Below are 15,519 nucleotides of genomic sequence, written 5' to 3'. Positions count from 1 at the left end.
ACTTAAAGTCCGAGACCTGAATCTACCAGTAGTCACGTGAAAGACCTGCTCCCACAAAGATTGTAGCCTAGGAAACCCTGAGGCAGCTACTCTATCCTGTAGAGCAGCTGAGTCGGAAGCCACTTGAGGGAACATAACAGGCCTACTTTCATCTTAGAAAATAGCACCGATGAAACATACAACTTTCCTCCGGTTCTCTAATGCTTCCTCCTCCACTCCACTATGACCCCAATTCCACCCTACACATCCTGCTAGACCAGAGCATGTACACGGGCATAGATATGAGCTGGAAACACAGGGAATCTAGAATAGATAAACCCCTCAGGACCAATAATGAGAGTAGAGACCAGGAGGGGAAGGGGAAGGTGGGGAGAGAAACGAGAAACCGATCACAAATATCTACATATAACCCCCTCCCAGGGGGCACGGACAAACAGCAAAGGGCGTGAAGAGAGAAATCGGTCAGTTTTAGACATGAAAAAAAAAAACGTATAAATGATCAAGAGTTCATGAGGGAGGGAGGGGGAAAATGAGGAGCTGATACCAAGGGCTCAAGTACAAAGAAAATGTTTTGAAAATGATGGCGACAAATGTACAAATGTGCTTGATATAACGTATGTATGGATTGCGATAAGAGCTGTAGGAGCCCCCAATAAAGTGATTTTTTTAAAAAGGAAATACAAAATTGGCCTCCGGTGTACAATTAGAATTGTCAGATATCTCTTGACCAGAAGCACCTCCCAAGGTCAACTCCTCTCCGTTTTTTATGACTCATATCCACTGCTTCCAAATAAATGAGTTCATTATTTTATCCAGCTGTTTGGCTGCGGGTGGTGGTGGTGGATTTGAAATTGCTACCTGTGTTGCCCATTCTTCCTCTCTGAATTGCCTGCTGAGTGTATAGAAATTGATATTTTCAGCTTTTTTCATTTATTCACTAAATACTAAAGAACCATTTTTAGCCCCTATAGAGAATGGGTGATGCAGGCACTGGACAGTCTTGTGGGAAAGCATCTTCCACACTGGAAAGGGGAGGCACACATACTTGAGCTAGAGGTGTATTGTGACAGACAGGAAATGGTCCCAAACGTCTCTTCTTCCCATTGTTGGCTACACTTAGTCATTCAGAATGGAGACGTTTCCAAGTGTCTTTCAGCTGTGTGTTCATGTGGCAGAGGTGTAATAAGCACGGTCAGGTGGCACATGCTCCTACTTTCCATCCCTCCTTCTATAAAATGTGACAACTGGACCCAGGGAAGTCATCTTAGATGAAGGGACTTTGACAAAGCTAGATGTGGGAGTCTGAGCCTCTGACAGCTTTGGGGAACATAACCCTTATTCCATACCAGCCTTACAAGGTGGATGCATTTCCATGCTTCAGCTACTGTTGCTTTGAGGTTTTGTGACTTGGATCTACACCTCATCTAATAGAGGGATCAGATCAGCAATTCCCAGTTGGGAAGAGCGGTGTGTGGGTGCTCGTGAGCCACTGGAACATTTCTAGTGCGTATGCGAGGTCGAAACTACTTTCATCATATGCTGTCTTTCTCATGTGGTGACACGGGCACTTCGGTGCTGAAGCAACGATGGGTAAAAGCACCAGCACTTCAAGAATGAATCGAGGCAGAAGTCGTCACTTCATTCTTCATTATCATTCACTCCCAGCTGAGCCAAAAGAGGCCCTTTCACCCAATGCCCTTGGTGAAGCAGTCAACAGGAAGTCTTGACTCGTGACTGGAGGTCTCCTGGATATGCTGGAAGAAGACTGGAAAGTGCAGAGTCCTTCTGGAACGATGTCTTGGAGGAAAGCACTTAGAATGTCCTCAGGCTATCCAGACTGGGGCTATTTGCTGCCCCATTTCTTGAAAATGAACTCGGCTGAACCGTCACTTCAAGGAAAAATACTGACAGTATTTGTTGCCCATGATGAAACTTAAGCTTTCAGGTGAAAAGCAGCGTGTCGAAAACCTTGTATCTGCCCCTTGAGCTTGACAGCTTCTCAAGATCGGCTAGGATCAATGTTAAAGTGATCTTTAAACTTAAAATTTTCACATAATGGAATGTGTTAACATTTGGAAGATCTGCATTAGATCAGTGAACCTTTATTTCCCAAATACTTACTCGTGTGAAATCATGCAAGGAAAAGATCCAACAGCAAGATAGACTAATAGATTTTAACATAACTGAATATAAAATCTCATTGGCCGGGTTTCAGATTCTACATTGCAACTAACCTTTTGGAGAGTCTCTTGTTTCGATTTTGGTGCAGTGTTCAAAGATAAGACCCACAATCACCTTAAAAGGCCTTATGAAAATATTCATCCTTTTTCCAACAACCTACCTAGGTGAGGCTAGAATGCTTTCGTATATATGGGGGACCTCAAAAAGGTCACGGAAAAAGTCTATTATCTTTTCATTCCATTTTTCCACAACCTTTTTCCTCTTGCACATCAAAAAAACCTAACAAAACCAAACTGCCACTTTGACCTCAATGCTTATTAACATAGGATGGAGTAGAATTGTCTTATGGGATTTCCAAGGCTGCAAAAATCATTAGGGAAGCAGATGGCTGTGGGTTCTAACCACCCACCTTTTGGTTAGCACCCAGTGCTTAACCCACTTCACCACCCAGACTGCATTCAGAAATTGATTTAAGAAACCAATCATCTTCTATTGTATCAGACATTGAGAAAGACATAAAGCAATGCTATGCTTACTTTGGAAAATGCTCATTTCTCATAAGAGATATTAGTAACAGTAAAAAGAATTGTTATTTCTATCTATTTTAGCAATTTCTAAATTTCCATTTCAAAGATGGCAAATACTTATGTAACCCTCATAAACAAAAGCTTTTTTGGGGGGGTCTCAATGTCTTCCCAGACAGCAAAGGGGAGTCTGAGAGACATAAAACTGTTTGGAAAGCTTTGGCTTAGGACATAGAAAGTATTGAGAGATGGTCACAAACCTGTTATGTTTGGTCAACTCTGAATGGATCTTTGCTTCTGTGTGCTCTTTCCCCACTTGACCCCACTCCCTGCCCCACAAAGAACAAGCTCCAGAGGGGTAAAGATGCTCTGATTGTCACTGTTGCATCCTGAGTGTTACAGAGTTCAAGTTACTAGCACGTTGAGTTAGTTAATTGTGCCAACCTGGCCCATAATCACATGTGGGGTTAATTGAAAGGCAGAGGGATAAATGAGTGGTGAGCCTCGCCTTTCTAGTTCTCGGGTCTCTTGCTTTGTGATGGTCGCACCAGGGTGCAGCTGCCTTAGCAGTTCCCTGCTTCAGCTTGCAAGATTGACTTCTACTAGACATCCCCAAGGAGAAGTTACATGGACCTATCCCGATGCAGTCCTGGGTGCTGGAGCAGCCGTGTAGAGACCCCTGCTAGTGCTGAGATGCATATCCGTTCACTGACTCAGCTTTCCTCCTGCAGTCGGCATCATTGCCTGTTTTGTGAGGTGGAGGACTTTGTGGACTGGTGTTGGGTTAATGTTGGACTTGTGGGCTTGGGCAGCATTGGGTTGGGATGTTTTCATGATGCACACTTTCTTTACATAAAACTCTCTTATACATGAGTTGCTGTGGATTTGTTTCTCTAAAGTACCTAGACTAATATGTAGTATGCGGTTATGCAGTCAAACACACAGGATTTATTAAATGACTCTTCAGATTATAAAAAATGTCTGTGGACTATAGATGAGAAAGTGACTGAGCGTCTGGAGGTAGAGAGGAATTTAAGCAGAGAAAAGACGTTACAAATTTGTGCAATGGATAAAAATTGTGCAGAGTGGTTAAAAACAATCATGACCTTTATACTCAAAGCTCCAGCCCCGGCTCTGACACTATGTCACAGGCAGTTGACCTCTCCAAACCTCAACTTATCCAGTTTAAAGTGGGGATGATAACAGCACCAAATTAATATAATAAGTACTGTGACTAGATGATATAATATGTATAGAGCACTATAGTACATAGCTATAAACAGGGGCTTAATAAATTAAGGGCATTAACTTTAGTTATTATATTAATGCACAGATAACACTTATGATCCATTAGCCTGATTTCTGTTATTTCCCAAATAACTTATGGTTGGACAAGTTCTCTTGTTCCTAAGTCCACAGAGCTGGGCAGCAGCCTATTAGGGAGACAGAGCAGTTGGCAGAAGGGAACGCAGCAAAATATGGGGGGGAAATGTAAACAAAATCCATGCAGAATGCCAGATCTCCAAGGTGCTGCACTGTAATTCAGTAATAATGTCCACGAAGATGATGCTAAGTCATGGAGTACACTGCTCTATGATGGCAAAAAAAGAATTTCTAAAATTAAAAAAATAAAACCTTCCTTTCAAATGGTTTCCACAAACTTTTGTTATGCAGATGTTTCCATTCCCTCCCAAAGTCATGGCACAGAGAAAGGAATAAAACATGAGGTGCAAGTATTTAAGGAACTTCGAATCTCTGCCACACATGCCCATCTGAAATGTCAGATCTCGGATGTGAGCTTCAGAAGATGGTCAGTAACTCTAGGTCATTCTCAGGGACATTTCCACAACCCTTTTAACAATTCTGTGCCAATTGATCCTATTTCCTATACTGATGGGATAACCAGGGCCCTCTGCAATTAAGGAAATGAATCTAATTTCAAAATCAAGACCACATTCCAAATTTCTTAAAAGATTTTCTGTTGTTGTTCAATTTGTCTTTGTAAAAACATTGGTCATCATTTAACATACAGTGGAAACAAAATGCACTCAATGTACATGCATCAACAAGTCAGTAAATCGTAATACAGGGACATGAATTTCAAATTGTACTCAAGCAGTTCATCTTGCATTTAACCACAGCCCTAATGCTCCTAATAGATAACTCAAATGCGAAACAGGGTTCCAGTTTCAACTTGAGAATTGTGACACGTAGCATCAAATTATCATTCTATGAAATCACCACCTTTATTAGAGAACGACTCTTCAGAAATCATTGTGCACAGTAACACACCAGCACAAAATAATTTCTTGCATAATGTGCATCTTCAGTCAATGACAAAAGGTCTCCATTTTTAAAATGGCCTGAGTGCTTCCCGTGTTCATTTTGTCCGTGAGTAAAATGCTCTTTGCTGTGTTTCCATGCCTTCACCAACCCTGAAGGTGTCTGACTGACTGAGTCTGTAGGGCTGGATTATGTCCAAAAGCCCTTTCTAAACTCAATGAGCAAGATTTCTGAATTATGGGGCTTGGGTAAGAGATAAACTGGCCACAATAAAATATCTTCTTAAAACGCAAAAGACTAGTAGTAAACAAGCCCATGACAAAAGCACTTAGCCATTTATGTTAAAATGTCTTATATATGTGTGTATGGAATAATGCGAGAGATACAACCCACAACTGTGTTTAACATTTCAAGTTCTAGAATTCTGATGTGATCAAACAAAACTCAAATTTATAAGAGTGACACATATTTTATTTTTATATTGTATGAACAGAACTCGTCTTCTTTTCCCCCTTCTAAGGCCGTGATGAAAAGGCAGCATAAGCCACTTTGAAATGCACAGAGAGAATGTGTGACAAGTTGCTGTGTGGAAAAAGCTCCTTTGAAAATAGGAGCTCTGAGTAAATATGTGCCAACAAAACTGTATGAGAAGACTGCTGGACATGCAGCCAGCGCACGGCTCTCTTCTGTATAGCACAAATAATTTCAATGGCCCGAACAGCAACTTTAGTTCCAATTTAATAATAATAAATGTAATATCTCTTCCATGATGTGTTCAATTACTCTTACAAGCAAGAGTAAAATGTTTAGCAAGTGTCACACGCCACATGCTAAAAAACTTTAAGGATTAACTTTAAGAATATTAAAATTAATGATATATACATAGCAATATTGAAGTCAGACTGCGAGAGAAACAAGTAGCTTGAACCTAGAATATGCTTTAAAAACCACAAAAGTACAAAGACCCAAAAAAAAAAAAAGCAAGGATTCCTCCTCTGGAACTTTTGTCTATTAAACTACAAAACAAAAAAATTGAAAGTAGAAAATGTTTCATTTTCACCTCAAAAGAAGTTATCTAGAAATCAATTCACGAAGGAAGACAGCACGGCACCCTGGCTGTGCGCACGGAGCATTCAGATTCTGCGATTCCTCTTGGGGAAACGACCGCTCTCAATATCGTTTGTGTCTCACTAACCTTCCACACAGCTCTCGGTGTCATCACTTTTAGCATAAGCTCCTAGATCACTCCCATTTCCTATTTGCATATAAAAATTGCCCTTTTAAGTTTCAAGAGTCCTGGAAAATATTTTAGTTCACCTAATTTCACAGTCTCCATTACAAAGATTCTTAAAATAATAGTTTTCTCTACCTCCAAAGTTAGAACTCACCATGGTAATCATTCAAAGCTGGGAAATTAATGATTAAAAAAATTAACTAGAGATAAGTACACTTGTTAACATATATGGTTTTATGTAGCAGGGACCACACATGATCATTCTTCTCAAGCTTTGGCTCTTAAGACAGTTAAGGTCAGGAACTTAAAATAAGTAACAGTTAAAGTACTTTTTAAATTGTGTCCATTTTGAATGGACATGAGAATTAAGAAATGAATAAAATATGATTGGATTATGTTTACTGTGGAAACAGTACGAAACTGATGTTACCAAAAAGCAAATAAAAGAAATTTTGAGCTGATAATAAACATCTTAAATAATTTGGAAAAATCTTAAGGTTAATTGTAACCAACTACCAGGGAATAACAATAACAACAAATGCTTTCATGTATCCATACATGTTACGTATCAAATACATAAACCCCAAATCAGTACAGTACGTCAGTGACTGATATTTAAATAGTTGGATATATAAAGACAGAAAAGGGAAAGATAAAATGTTGGCTGTTGGTGATAAAAAAGCCCTTCCAGCAACTTACATAAAATAACGCTAAACCATTTTTCAAAAGATGATGTCCTAAGGAGACCAAGCCACAATAAGTTAGTGTTTTCCAAAATACATGCTGAATTATTTGTTCCCATATCTATACACTGTTACTGTCTTAATTCCTAAATGTTGTGACAGCATACTTAATAATTGAGGTACATTAGTTTAAATCTTTTCGTAAGTATTCTAAGAGAGTTTATTTTTCTCTTCCAGTTTTCCATCTTCTTCACCTCCGCCAAAGAAAAACAAGGGAAACATTCCTAATATGCAGCCAATCGCCACTCCAACAGCTTTGCCCTGAGAAACAAAAGAAACAAAAATAAAGTCTTTTTATTCCCGAATATCCATAAAAATAGACAATTACTATATACAATCAAATTTAACCGAGGCTGTATTTCTTATCCTAATTATGCAACTAAAAAATAATCTGCCAAAATGTTCTAAAATAAGTAATACTTCAAGTTCTGAAAAGCAACCAGAAATTTTCCCTTCAAATTGCTATAAAAACAACATTAAGGGGGAAAAAATTAAATAGTCAAGTAAAAAATGGTTTTGATATTGTACTCGTATTTTAACAACTTAAGGTAGTGAGCTTAATACAATCTTTGCTATGATTATATTTATTCCTTTTCAACATTTACCTCTATTTGTACCTAATAATCATACTCTGCGCTGCTAAACACACGGCCAGTGGTCTGAAGCCAACAGCCCCTTCCCAGGAGAAAGAAATGAAAGATGGTCTGCTGGAAGAATTAACAAGCCCGTTTCAGAAACACACCCAGGGTGCCCTCCCCTAGCAGAGAGGAGGGCAACGTGTTTCGCATGTTGTCAGACGAGACCAGTCCCCCGTGATGGACGTCACGCTTGGAGGAGGGTCAGCAAAAAGAGAACCACCTCAGTGAGCTGGACTGACACGTTTCCCCATTCTTTGGGAAGAATTTGTGAACAACTGATATTCTTTCAATGTTCAGTAGAATTCATCAACCAGATGGATTTGGTTTTTGCCTGATTTTTCTTTATAGGTAGTTTTTGGTTACTAACACAATGACTTTATTTATTAGAGGTCTGTCAGATTTTCTATTCTTCTTGGGTCAGTTTTGGTGGTTTGCATCCTTCAAGGAATAAGGAAGACCAAGGAAGAACTGATGCATCTGAATGAAGCTGCTATTGAAGAATATTCAAAGTACCATGGACTGCCAAAAGAACAGATCTGCCGTGGAAGAAGTACGGCCAGAATGTTCCTTAGAGGCAAGAGGGCAAGATTTGGCCTTACGGACTTTGGACATGTTGTCAGGATAGGACATCATGTTTGGTAATGCAGAGGGGCAGTGAAAAAAGAGGAAGACCATGGACAATAGATTGGCACAGTGGGTGCAGCAATGCACTCAAACACAAGAACGATTTTGAGGATGGTGTAGAACGGCAGTGTTTCCTTCTTATAAGATCATGATGAGTCATCAGAACCGACTCGACGGCACCTAGCAGCCACAAGGAATGTATAAGGTCCGTGGACAATCTCCGCTTTCATTACTATTCTAATAATTTGAGTCTTCTTTTTTCTTCTTGATCAACTCAGCTAAAAGCTGTATCTTTTCAGAGAAGCAACTTTGGTTTCATCGATGTTTTTTATTATTTTTCTACTTTATTAAGTTCCTCTCTAATCTTTATGATTTCCTTCATTTAGTTTGGCTTAGTAAAGTTTCTCTTCTTCTTCTACCGTCTTAACATTATGAGGTTTGTTTACTGTCTGTCCTCCCCCTGCATGGGAGGGAATGATACGGTAGGACAAAGAAGGCCTTTTTGCTAACTGGTATCTTCAGAACACATAAAACCAAAACACCAACGCTGTTCCCATTAAGGCGATCCCGAGTTTCCAAGGCTGTCTCCTTGAAGGAAGCAGACAGCCACACTTTTCTCCTGCAGAGCAGCTGGTGCGATTGCGGGCCTGAACAGCTGGCCTTTTGATTAACAGCTGAACATTTAACCATTCGGCCACCAGGGCTCGTAACACACAAGCCCACTGCTAAGGAACTGATTCTGACTCAGGAACCCGACAGGACAGAGTGAAACTGTTCCTCCAGATTTCAGACACTGCATCTTCAGAGTAACAGACAGCCTCATCTTTTCCAATGGAGGGGATGATGAGTTTGAATCACCCACCTTACAACTAGCAGCCCAACATTTAACCCACTGCACCCACAGGGTAAAGAACTAGTATCTACCAACTGAATGAACAATCATATCCATCGTGTCTAATACAGACCTCTCTGGCTCTTGACCTTGAACCCAAATGTCTACTACGTGTGATCATGTGATAGCATCTCAAATTCACCAAGTCCAAAAGAGAACTCGTTATTTTCCCTACGTAATAGTTCTTTCTGTTTTCCTTGGCTTAGCTGATGGTGGCTTCTGTCTGTCTTATTTCCTCTTTTAAAACACTTATTGCAAGCTTCCCATCATCTAGGTGTGAGGTTCTAGCTCTTTCACCTAGCACACACAATGTTGTTCCTATCTACCAGCAACTCGTGCATATTCTATTCCAGCAATGTCCAATGTCTGTCTTTTTCTCAATACACTGTTTTGTCACACCCTTGTGCTGGCCAGTCAATATACCTAGAATGTTCCTGTTCACCTAGTACATGTGCCATAATTTTAAAATCGACGTAGAACCAGTAATTCCCAAGAAATATCCACACCAAAAGAACTTTCTCTCTACAGAATGTTCACTCCTTTACTTGGGTGCACACACTTCTATTACTGCAAATGTCGCACTCAATGTTTACATTTCTGGTACTCCACTAAAACAAATTCTTCTAGGATAAGTATAGTTAATTATTCATTTTATGCTCTGCAGTCTTTAACACATAATAAAAACTCCTTTACATTAACTTAACTACATGAGGATTATTTTTTAATCAATACCTCTACAAAAGTAAAAAGTCAATTTAAAACATTTATTTTCCTCTATAACTGCCAAAGCATAAACAAGTTTTGTTAAAAACATCACTCAGGTCAATTTTAGTCTTAAATGTATCACGGGACTGAGTAATAGGGTGACTTGCCTAGCCATCCGGATTCATTATCATAAACCACACAAAGTACTTACCAAATGTGCACTAACTCGAGTTTGCCACATGTCAACTTGCTTTGGTGTGAGATCAGGAATTGAAAGGCCTAACCGGGATGCCAAGGCTTCCACATAGCCTGCAAGTCTTTAAAAAAAACAAGAAGGCAGAGTACAGGATTTTAAATGGACGCCCAAATGTTCTCAGATAGTAAAAGACTAATTACTACAAACAGAAACAAGATAATTTTATGCCAGTAACTGGCACTCCACAAACTGTCTCAAATGTTTTATTCAAGATTCATTTTTAATTATGTCAATATATCCAATTTTTAAAATATTTTATATTAACATATTTCTTGCTGGCTCAACCAAACCCATATTATTAAGTCAATTCTGACTCATATTAACCCTATAGGACAAAGAACTGTCTAAATCTTTATGGAAGCAGAAAGCCTCATCTTTTTCCTGAATATTTACTAAATAAATTATTATTGAGCAATTGTTCTCTATTTTTACTATAAACAGTCAAGGGACATAAAAATAACATACCAGTATTTACAATTTCTGTACTTTTCAGAATGCAAAGTACTTTAACTTGTGATATAAGTTCATAATTAGCATCATAAAGTAAAAGTTTCAAAAATTTATTATGCCAATGAGAGACCAACTAGAATTTTCAGAGAAATTGTCAGCTTTTTTTTAGTAATTCGAGGTCAACTTATTGAGCATAATCATATTCTCTGAACTATAAAACTATAAAAACATTGCCAAGTAAACTATGCATACCATCAATTATAAGATTAATACGTATATCAGATATGTTGGATTTTTAAGTACATCTCAAAATCAGTAAAATGTGATATTAAAAAGCAGAATAGTTCTTAAATATATAAACGTCCAACAAAAATTTTCATCTCTAAGCAAAAATAAGTTTTATGATACAATCTAAAAATAAATTACTCAAAAATCTATTATTTCACTTGATTCTATTAAATATATTAGAAAGCTATCACAGTAGCCTTAATATTATCATTATTATCTTTTAATGTGGGGAACTAAAAAATACAGTATTTAATTGTGATAGATTTATGCCAGATATTACAGGAATATAAAATTTCTGTCTAGGCCCCAAAACAAGGAAATTTAATTTTTAACAGTAGCTTTGGTTGCAAACTCTCATGGATAATCTAATAGAGAGAATTAACCAGAGTTGCCTCGCCTAGATTATGGAGCTAAGAAGATTCTTACCAAGCCTAAATCTAAATCTCAAAATCTGCCACTCTAATGAGTCAAAGAAGGTAGATACAAAGCCAATGACAATAAGAAAGCAGGGCTTAACACAATACCTAATTAATTTATCCAATGCAGGCCTTCCCTAAACTGGGGGAGAAAAACCAGGTCACCTTTCACTTGGAAGAGAGGATGTAAGCTGAGAAAAAGGAAAAATCTGAGTCTTTACTGAGGAAATAGACATCCTCAATTTGTCTCATCATCCCTGCCGCATGGAATAAAGGAAACGAACATGCAAAATGGGCCACACTTCCACACATTTTGGACATTATTCTGTTTGACAGTTCAGCTCTAAAAAAACATGCCCACTCAGTATCTTCAGACATGAGTCACATGACTAATCTCTGAGCTTGGTAGGAGAGGAGTGCAGTGGTATGATGATGGGGACTCCTGGCCACAAAATCCTAGCATTTGCGTAAATCAAACTTCAATTTTATTTGCATTGGAATGTATTGGATTATATATAGTAGGTTGAAGGGATGTGTATGTCAGAGAATGGCTTAGAAAGATTATTGCTTATGCAGGGGCCCATAGCCACAGAAACCAATTCTGCTTGCCTGGGACCCAATGAAGGCGATAGTTCCATGAGCTCTATGAGCAATTCTGAATCACAACACAAATTTAGCACTAATGATGTAGAAAATTAAATTTAAAAATTTAATTCTAAAACACAAGGAGAAAAACACATACCCCCCCCTTTCTGCCATGCTCCTAAATTATAACAGGAAGGAGAGAGTTGAGGTACATATGCACAAATGAATAGATGAACAAACCTACCCAAGTCCAGCTAAATCCGACACGAGATTCCCCAAAGCAGCAGCTTAAAGATTGAAAATTAATAAGTGAGTTGTTATAGAAAAGCCAGAGAATGATTACATCATATGTGATCAATAAAACACTAGTCTGGAAGAATTATCATATTTCTCAAACTATAATACCATAGCCAAAGTCACTCATTAAATAGCTCTGAATATCAATATTGCATAATAAGACACAATTCTGCTCATATTAAGCAATAGTTTTGGGGTTTTCTTTTGTCTGTGCTGCCAGTTCCATTTTGGTTTAAACAGTAAAACACCCAACAGCATCACATTTTGTGTCTTAATTTTCAGATATTTGTTTAAAGGAATTTCAATATTTGAAAACTGAAATAAAAAGCCAAATGTATATCTGAAATTCAATAAAGATAACAAGAAATGCTCTCTAAATTTACTTCCCTCATGTTTCCTTTGTACAATAAACATAACACAGAGACATTCTCAAATTTCCTTTCCTTCAGATTTGGGCAGAGCTATCAGAATATAATGAATGAGAATGTTTACATATTATGCAAACTATAATGTTCCTGAACAATGTGTGCTGTTGATGGGTGCCATGGAGTCACTCCCAACTCCCAGTGACCTGACAGCAGAACAAGGAAACACTGCTCCATCAGTCCCACACCAACCAACTCAATGCCTGAGCCCATTGTTGAAGCCACTGTGCCAGTTAATGTCACTGAACAACTTGTGTTAAATTGCCAAATGGGAACATAATTTTCTATGAGAACTTTATATAACATAAAAAAATACTCATTAAAACAACAACAAAACTCCTCTTTGTAAGATGGGCATTGTTTGAGATGCATCAAGTTTCTAAATGTCAGGCACTAGGCATGCATTGTTACCTTAAGTAAATGTCGGCTACATTATCCCATTTTGAAGAAACTGAGGTTCAAAAAGGAAGCCTAAGCAAGCTCCACCTAATAACAACTAACCTAGGTAAACAGCAAAACCAAAATGTCCATGATTTTAGTTTACTTACAGATAAAATAAAAATCGGAGGGAAATTTTTTTTTTTTAAGAATGGTAATGGAGGAAGGAGAAGATGAAATCAAATTAGATTTTCAATCTTGTATTTCCTTCTTGGATTTTTCGACCACACTGAGGAGTTCTGGTAGTACTGTCAGGCAGACTGCTTTAGCCTGCTAACCTCAAGGGCAGTGGTTCAAACCATCCAGCTGCTCTTCAGGAGAAAGATGAGGCTGTTTGCTTCCGTAAAATTTTGCAAAGTCTCAGAAACCCTCACTGGGTCACTATTAAGTTGGAATCAACTCCCTAGCAGTGGGTTTTGGAAGATAAATATTTTAAGAGAGACCCATGGTCACAGGGTAGAGAGGTTTTAGGGGTAACATGTTTCTTAAAGAATTATTTTAATATAGTCAATGTAGCAGAATACTGTTGCCTATTAACTATGATAAAGTACTTACAGGTCTCAGAAAAAAGTGCTTTAAACACCAAACCAAGAGGATGAATAGTATTAAGGAAATATATTATTAGATATCTCATTTGATAAACGTATAAATAACATATTATTCTCTTCTAAACCTAACCTACTAAAATATTTTATTAATATGGACAATAGAACTATAAAATCACTATCATTAAATACCTGCCATAGTTGAAATTCCCAAAATAATTCCAATAGACATCTCAATTTGGGTTCCCTGAAAAATGATTCAAAAAAGTTAATCTTAAATGTTAAAGCTTCAGTGGCTACAAAAGAATGACAAACTCGTAAAAACAGGTAAAAGCTAAACCAATAGCATTGTAGCAAAACTTCATACTTTATATATTTAGAAATATGTAAACATATTATAGAATTTACTTAACATCAGTACTATTTCATTCATTAAAATAAGACTTTCATAAAAATAAACAGCAACACAAATAGCAATACAATTACCATTAAGAATCTAGCACTCATATTTTCCTACCAGAGAAAGGACCTTTAAAACTCTTGAACACAAACATCAATGCATATAATTGTGAATTATGAATGATAAATTTATATTATTTACTCTATTAAAAATTAAAAAGACTGACTAAACCAATTTCTAGGGGCAAAAGAATATCACACTTCTTAAATTATAATTCTAACATTTTGTTCTCTATAATGTAGTGAGGTTACATAATATTTATAAGCAGCAACAGCATTTTATACAGATTTATAATAAAAATTAGATTCCATTTTATTTCTACTTAATTTATTTGTTGAAATAGATTAAGACCCTCTACATCTATATAGCATTATTCCTCTGAAGAACAGATAGACTAGTTATTTTTACTTCTACATTAAAGGTGATGAAACTAAGGTGAAAAGATTATGCTATTATGGCTTAATGATTAAGTAGACTATAGGAATTCTATGAAACAAACAAAAAAAACAAGCACAGAGAAAAAGATACAAAAGAAGCGGAGCACTTACAGAGAGGTCTGTGAGAGCTACAGCATATAGATATGTAAGGGCTTCCAAAAGTTCATGGAAAATGCAATCATCTTTAATTATACTTTTCCATGAGCATTTTGAAGCCCATGCACATACAGAAAATACAACCTCCAGTAAGCCGATGGGAATTACTCAAAAAGAATCTGTGTGTAAAACGTATTTGTAAAAAGTACCTATGTCCTTAATCATTTGGTTGAATTTAAGAAGCTTGAGACCAGTGCCAACAAGAAAGGCCTTACATAAAGTCAAAGACAGTTTGAGGGCAACAAACCATCTACTTCTTTAACTCCCATAGTTACACCCAATTTTATGTTACAAGGTGAGGTGGAAATATCTTGAATACTAGTTGTCTTAAAATTTTATGTGGCTTAGTGTCTTAACAGAATTAGTCTATTTCAAATTTTTCTTCCAATTAAATTGTAAGAAAAGTATATTTTTAATTACTACTAAAACTTAAGTGGAGGCAAAAAATTCAATAATATCAAAATTATTAACCAGCTATGAAGAAATTTAGTATAAGCAGTAGCTAACCATAAAGGTCAAATCTATTACAAGAAGCTCTGTAAGAATTTTTTTTGTATCTAAATTTATGTAAATAGATCTATTTACCTATCATATATAAATATATTCACATATGTACATGCCTGTATTTAGACTTCAATAAATGACCTTTGCCTCCTAGTTCTTTCCTCTATTCATAAGTTAACGTAGCAGACGGATATTGGGCCTCTACTCAAGTACTCCGTCAACACAAGAACACTTTGTTCTAATAAACAGGTATTCTGTGATGCTCACCTTCCCAACACGATCACTGAAGACAAAATGGGTGCATAAGGAAATGTGCTGAAAAAAGCTGACGGTGCCTGGCTATCAAAGGGTCTAAAAGGTTTGAAGATAAACAAGCGGCCATCTAGCTGAGAAGCAACAAAGCCCACATGGAAGAAGCACACCAGCCTGTGTGATCAT

At 37.2% G+C, this 15,519-nt stretch overlaps 1 protein-coding gene across 1 annotated transcript in view; it reads right to left on the bottom strand.

The window, feature by feature from the left end:
* Nucleotides 1–4,663: 4,663 nt before the first annotated feature.
* TMEM65 (transmembrane protein 65) overlaps nt 4,664–15,519 on the bottom strand; it is a gene marked incomplete at its 5' end in the record, with an annotated part of 21,133 nt that continues 10,277 nt past the window's right edge. The window contains 4 exons of the mRNA XM_013006563.2: nt 4,664–7,226; nt 10,036–10,141; nt 12,064–12,106; nt 13,717–13,771. Of these exons, the coding sequence (XP_012862017.2) occupies nt 7,116–7,226; nt 10,036–10,141; nt 12,064–12,106; nt 13,717–13,771 (315 nt within the window). The remainder of the gene's footprint in view (nt 7,227–10,035; nt 10,142–12,063; nt 12,107–13,716; nt 13,772–15,519) is intronic.

This window comes from Echinops telfairi, unplaced genomic scaffold, assembly GCF_000313985.2.
Source record: "Echinops telfairi isolate 266 unplaced genomic scaffold, ASM31398v2 ScPeMD7_1;HRSCAF=3_0, whole genome shotgun sequence".
NCBI classification, from domain to species: Eukaryota; Metazoa; Chordata; class Mammalia; order Afrosoricida; family Tenrecidae; genus Echinops; species Echinops telfairi.
The sequence above is the reverse complement of the archived record's forward strand: the minus strand, read 5'-3'. Positions and strand labels throughout refer to the sequence as shown.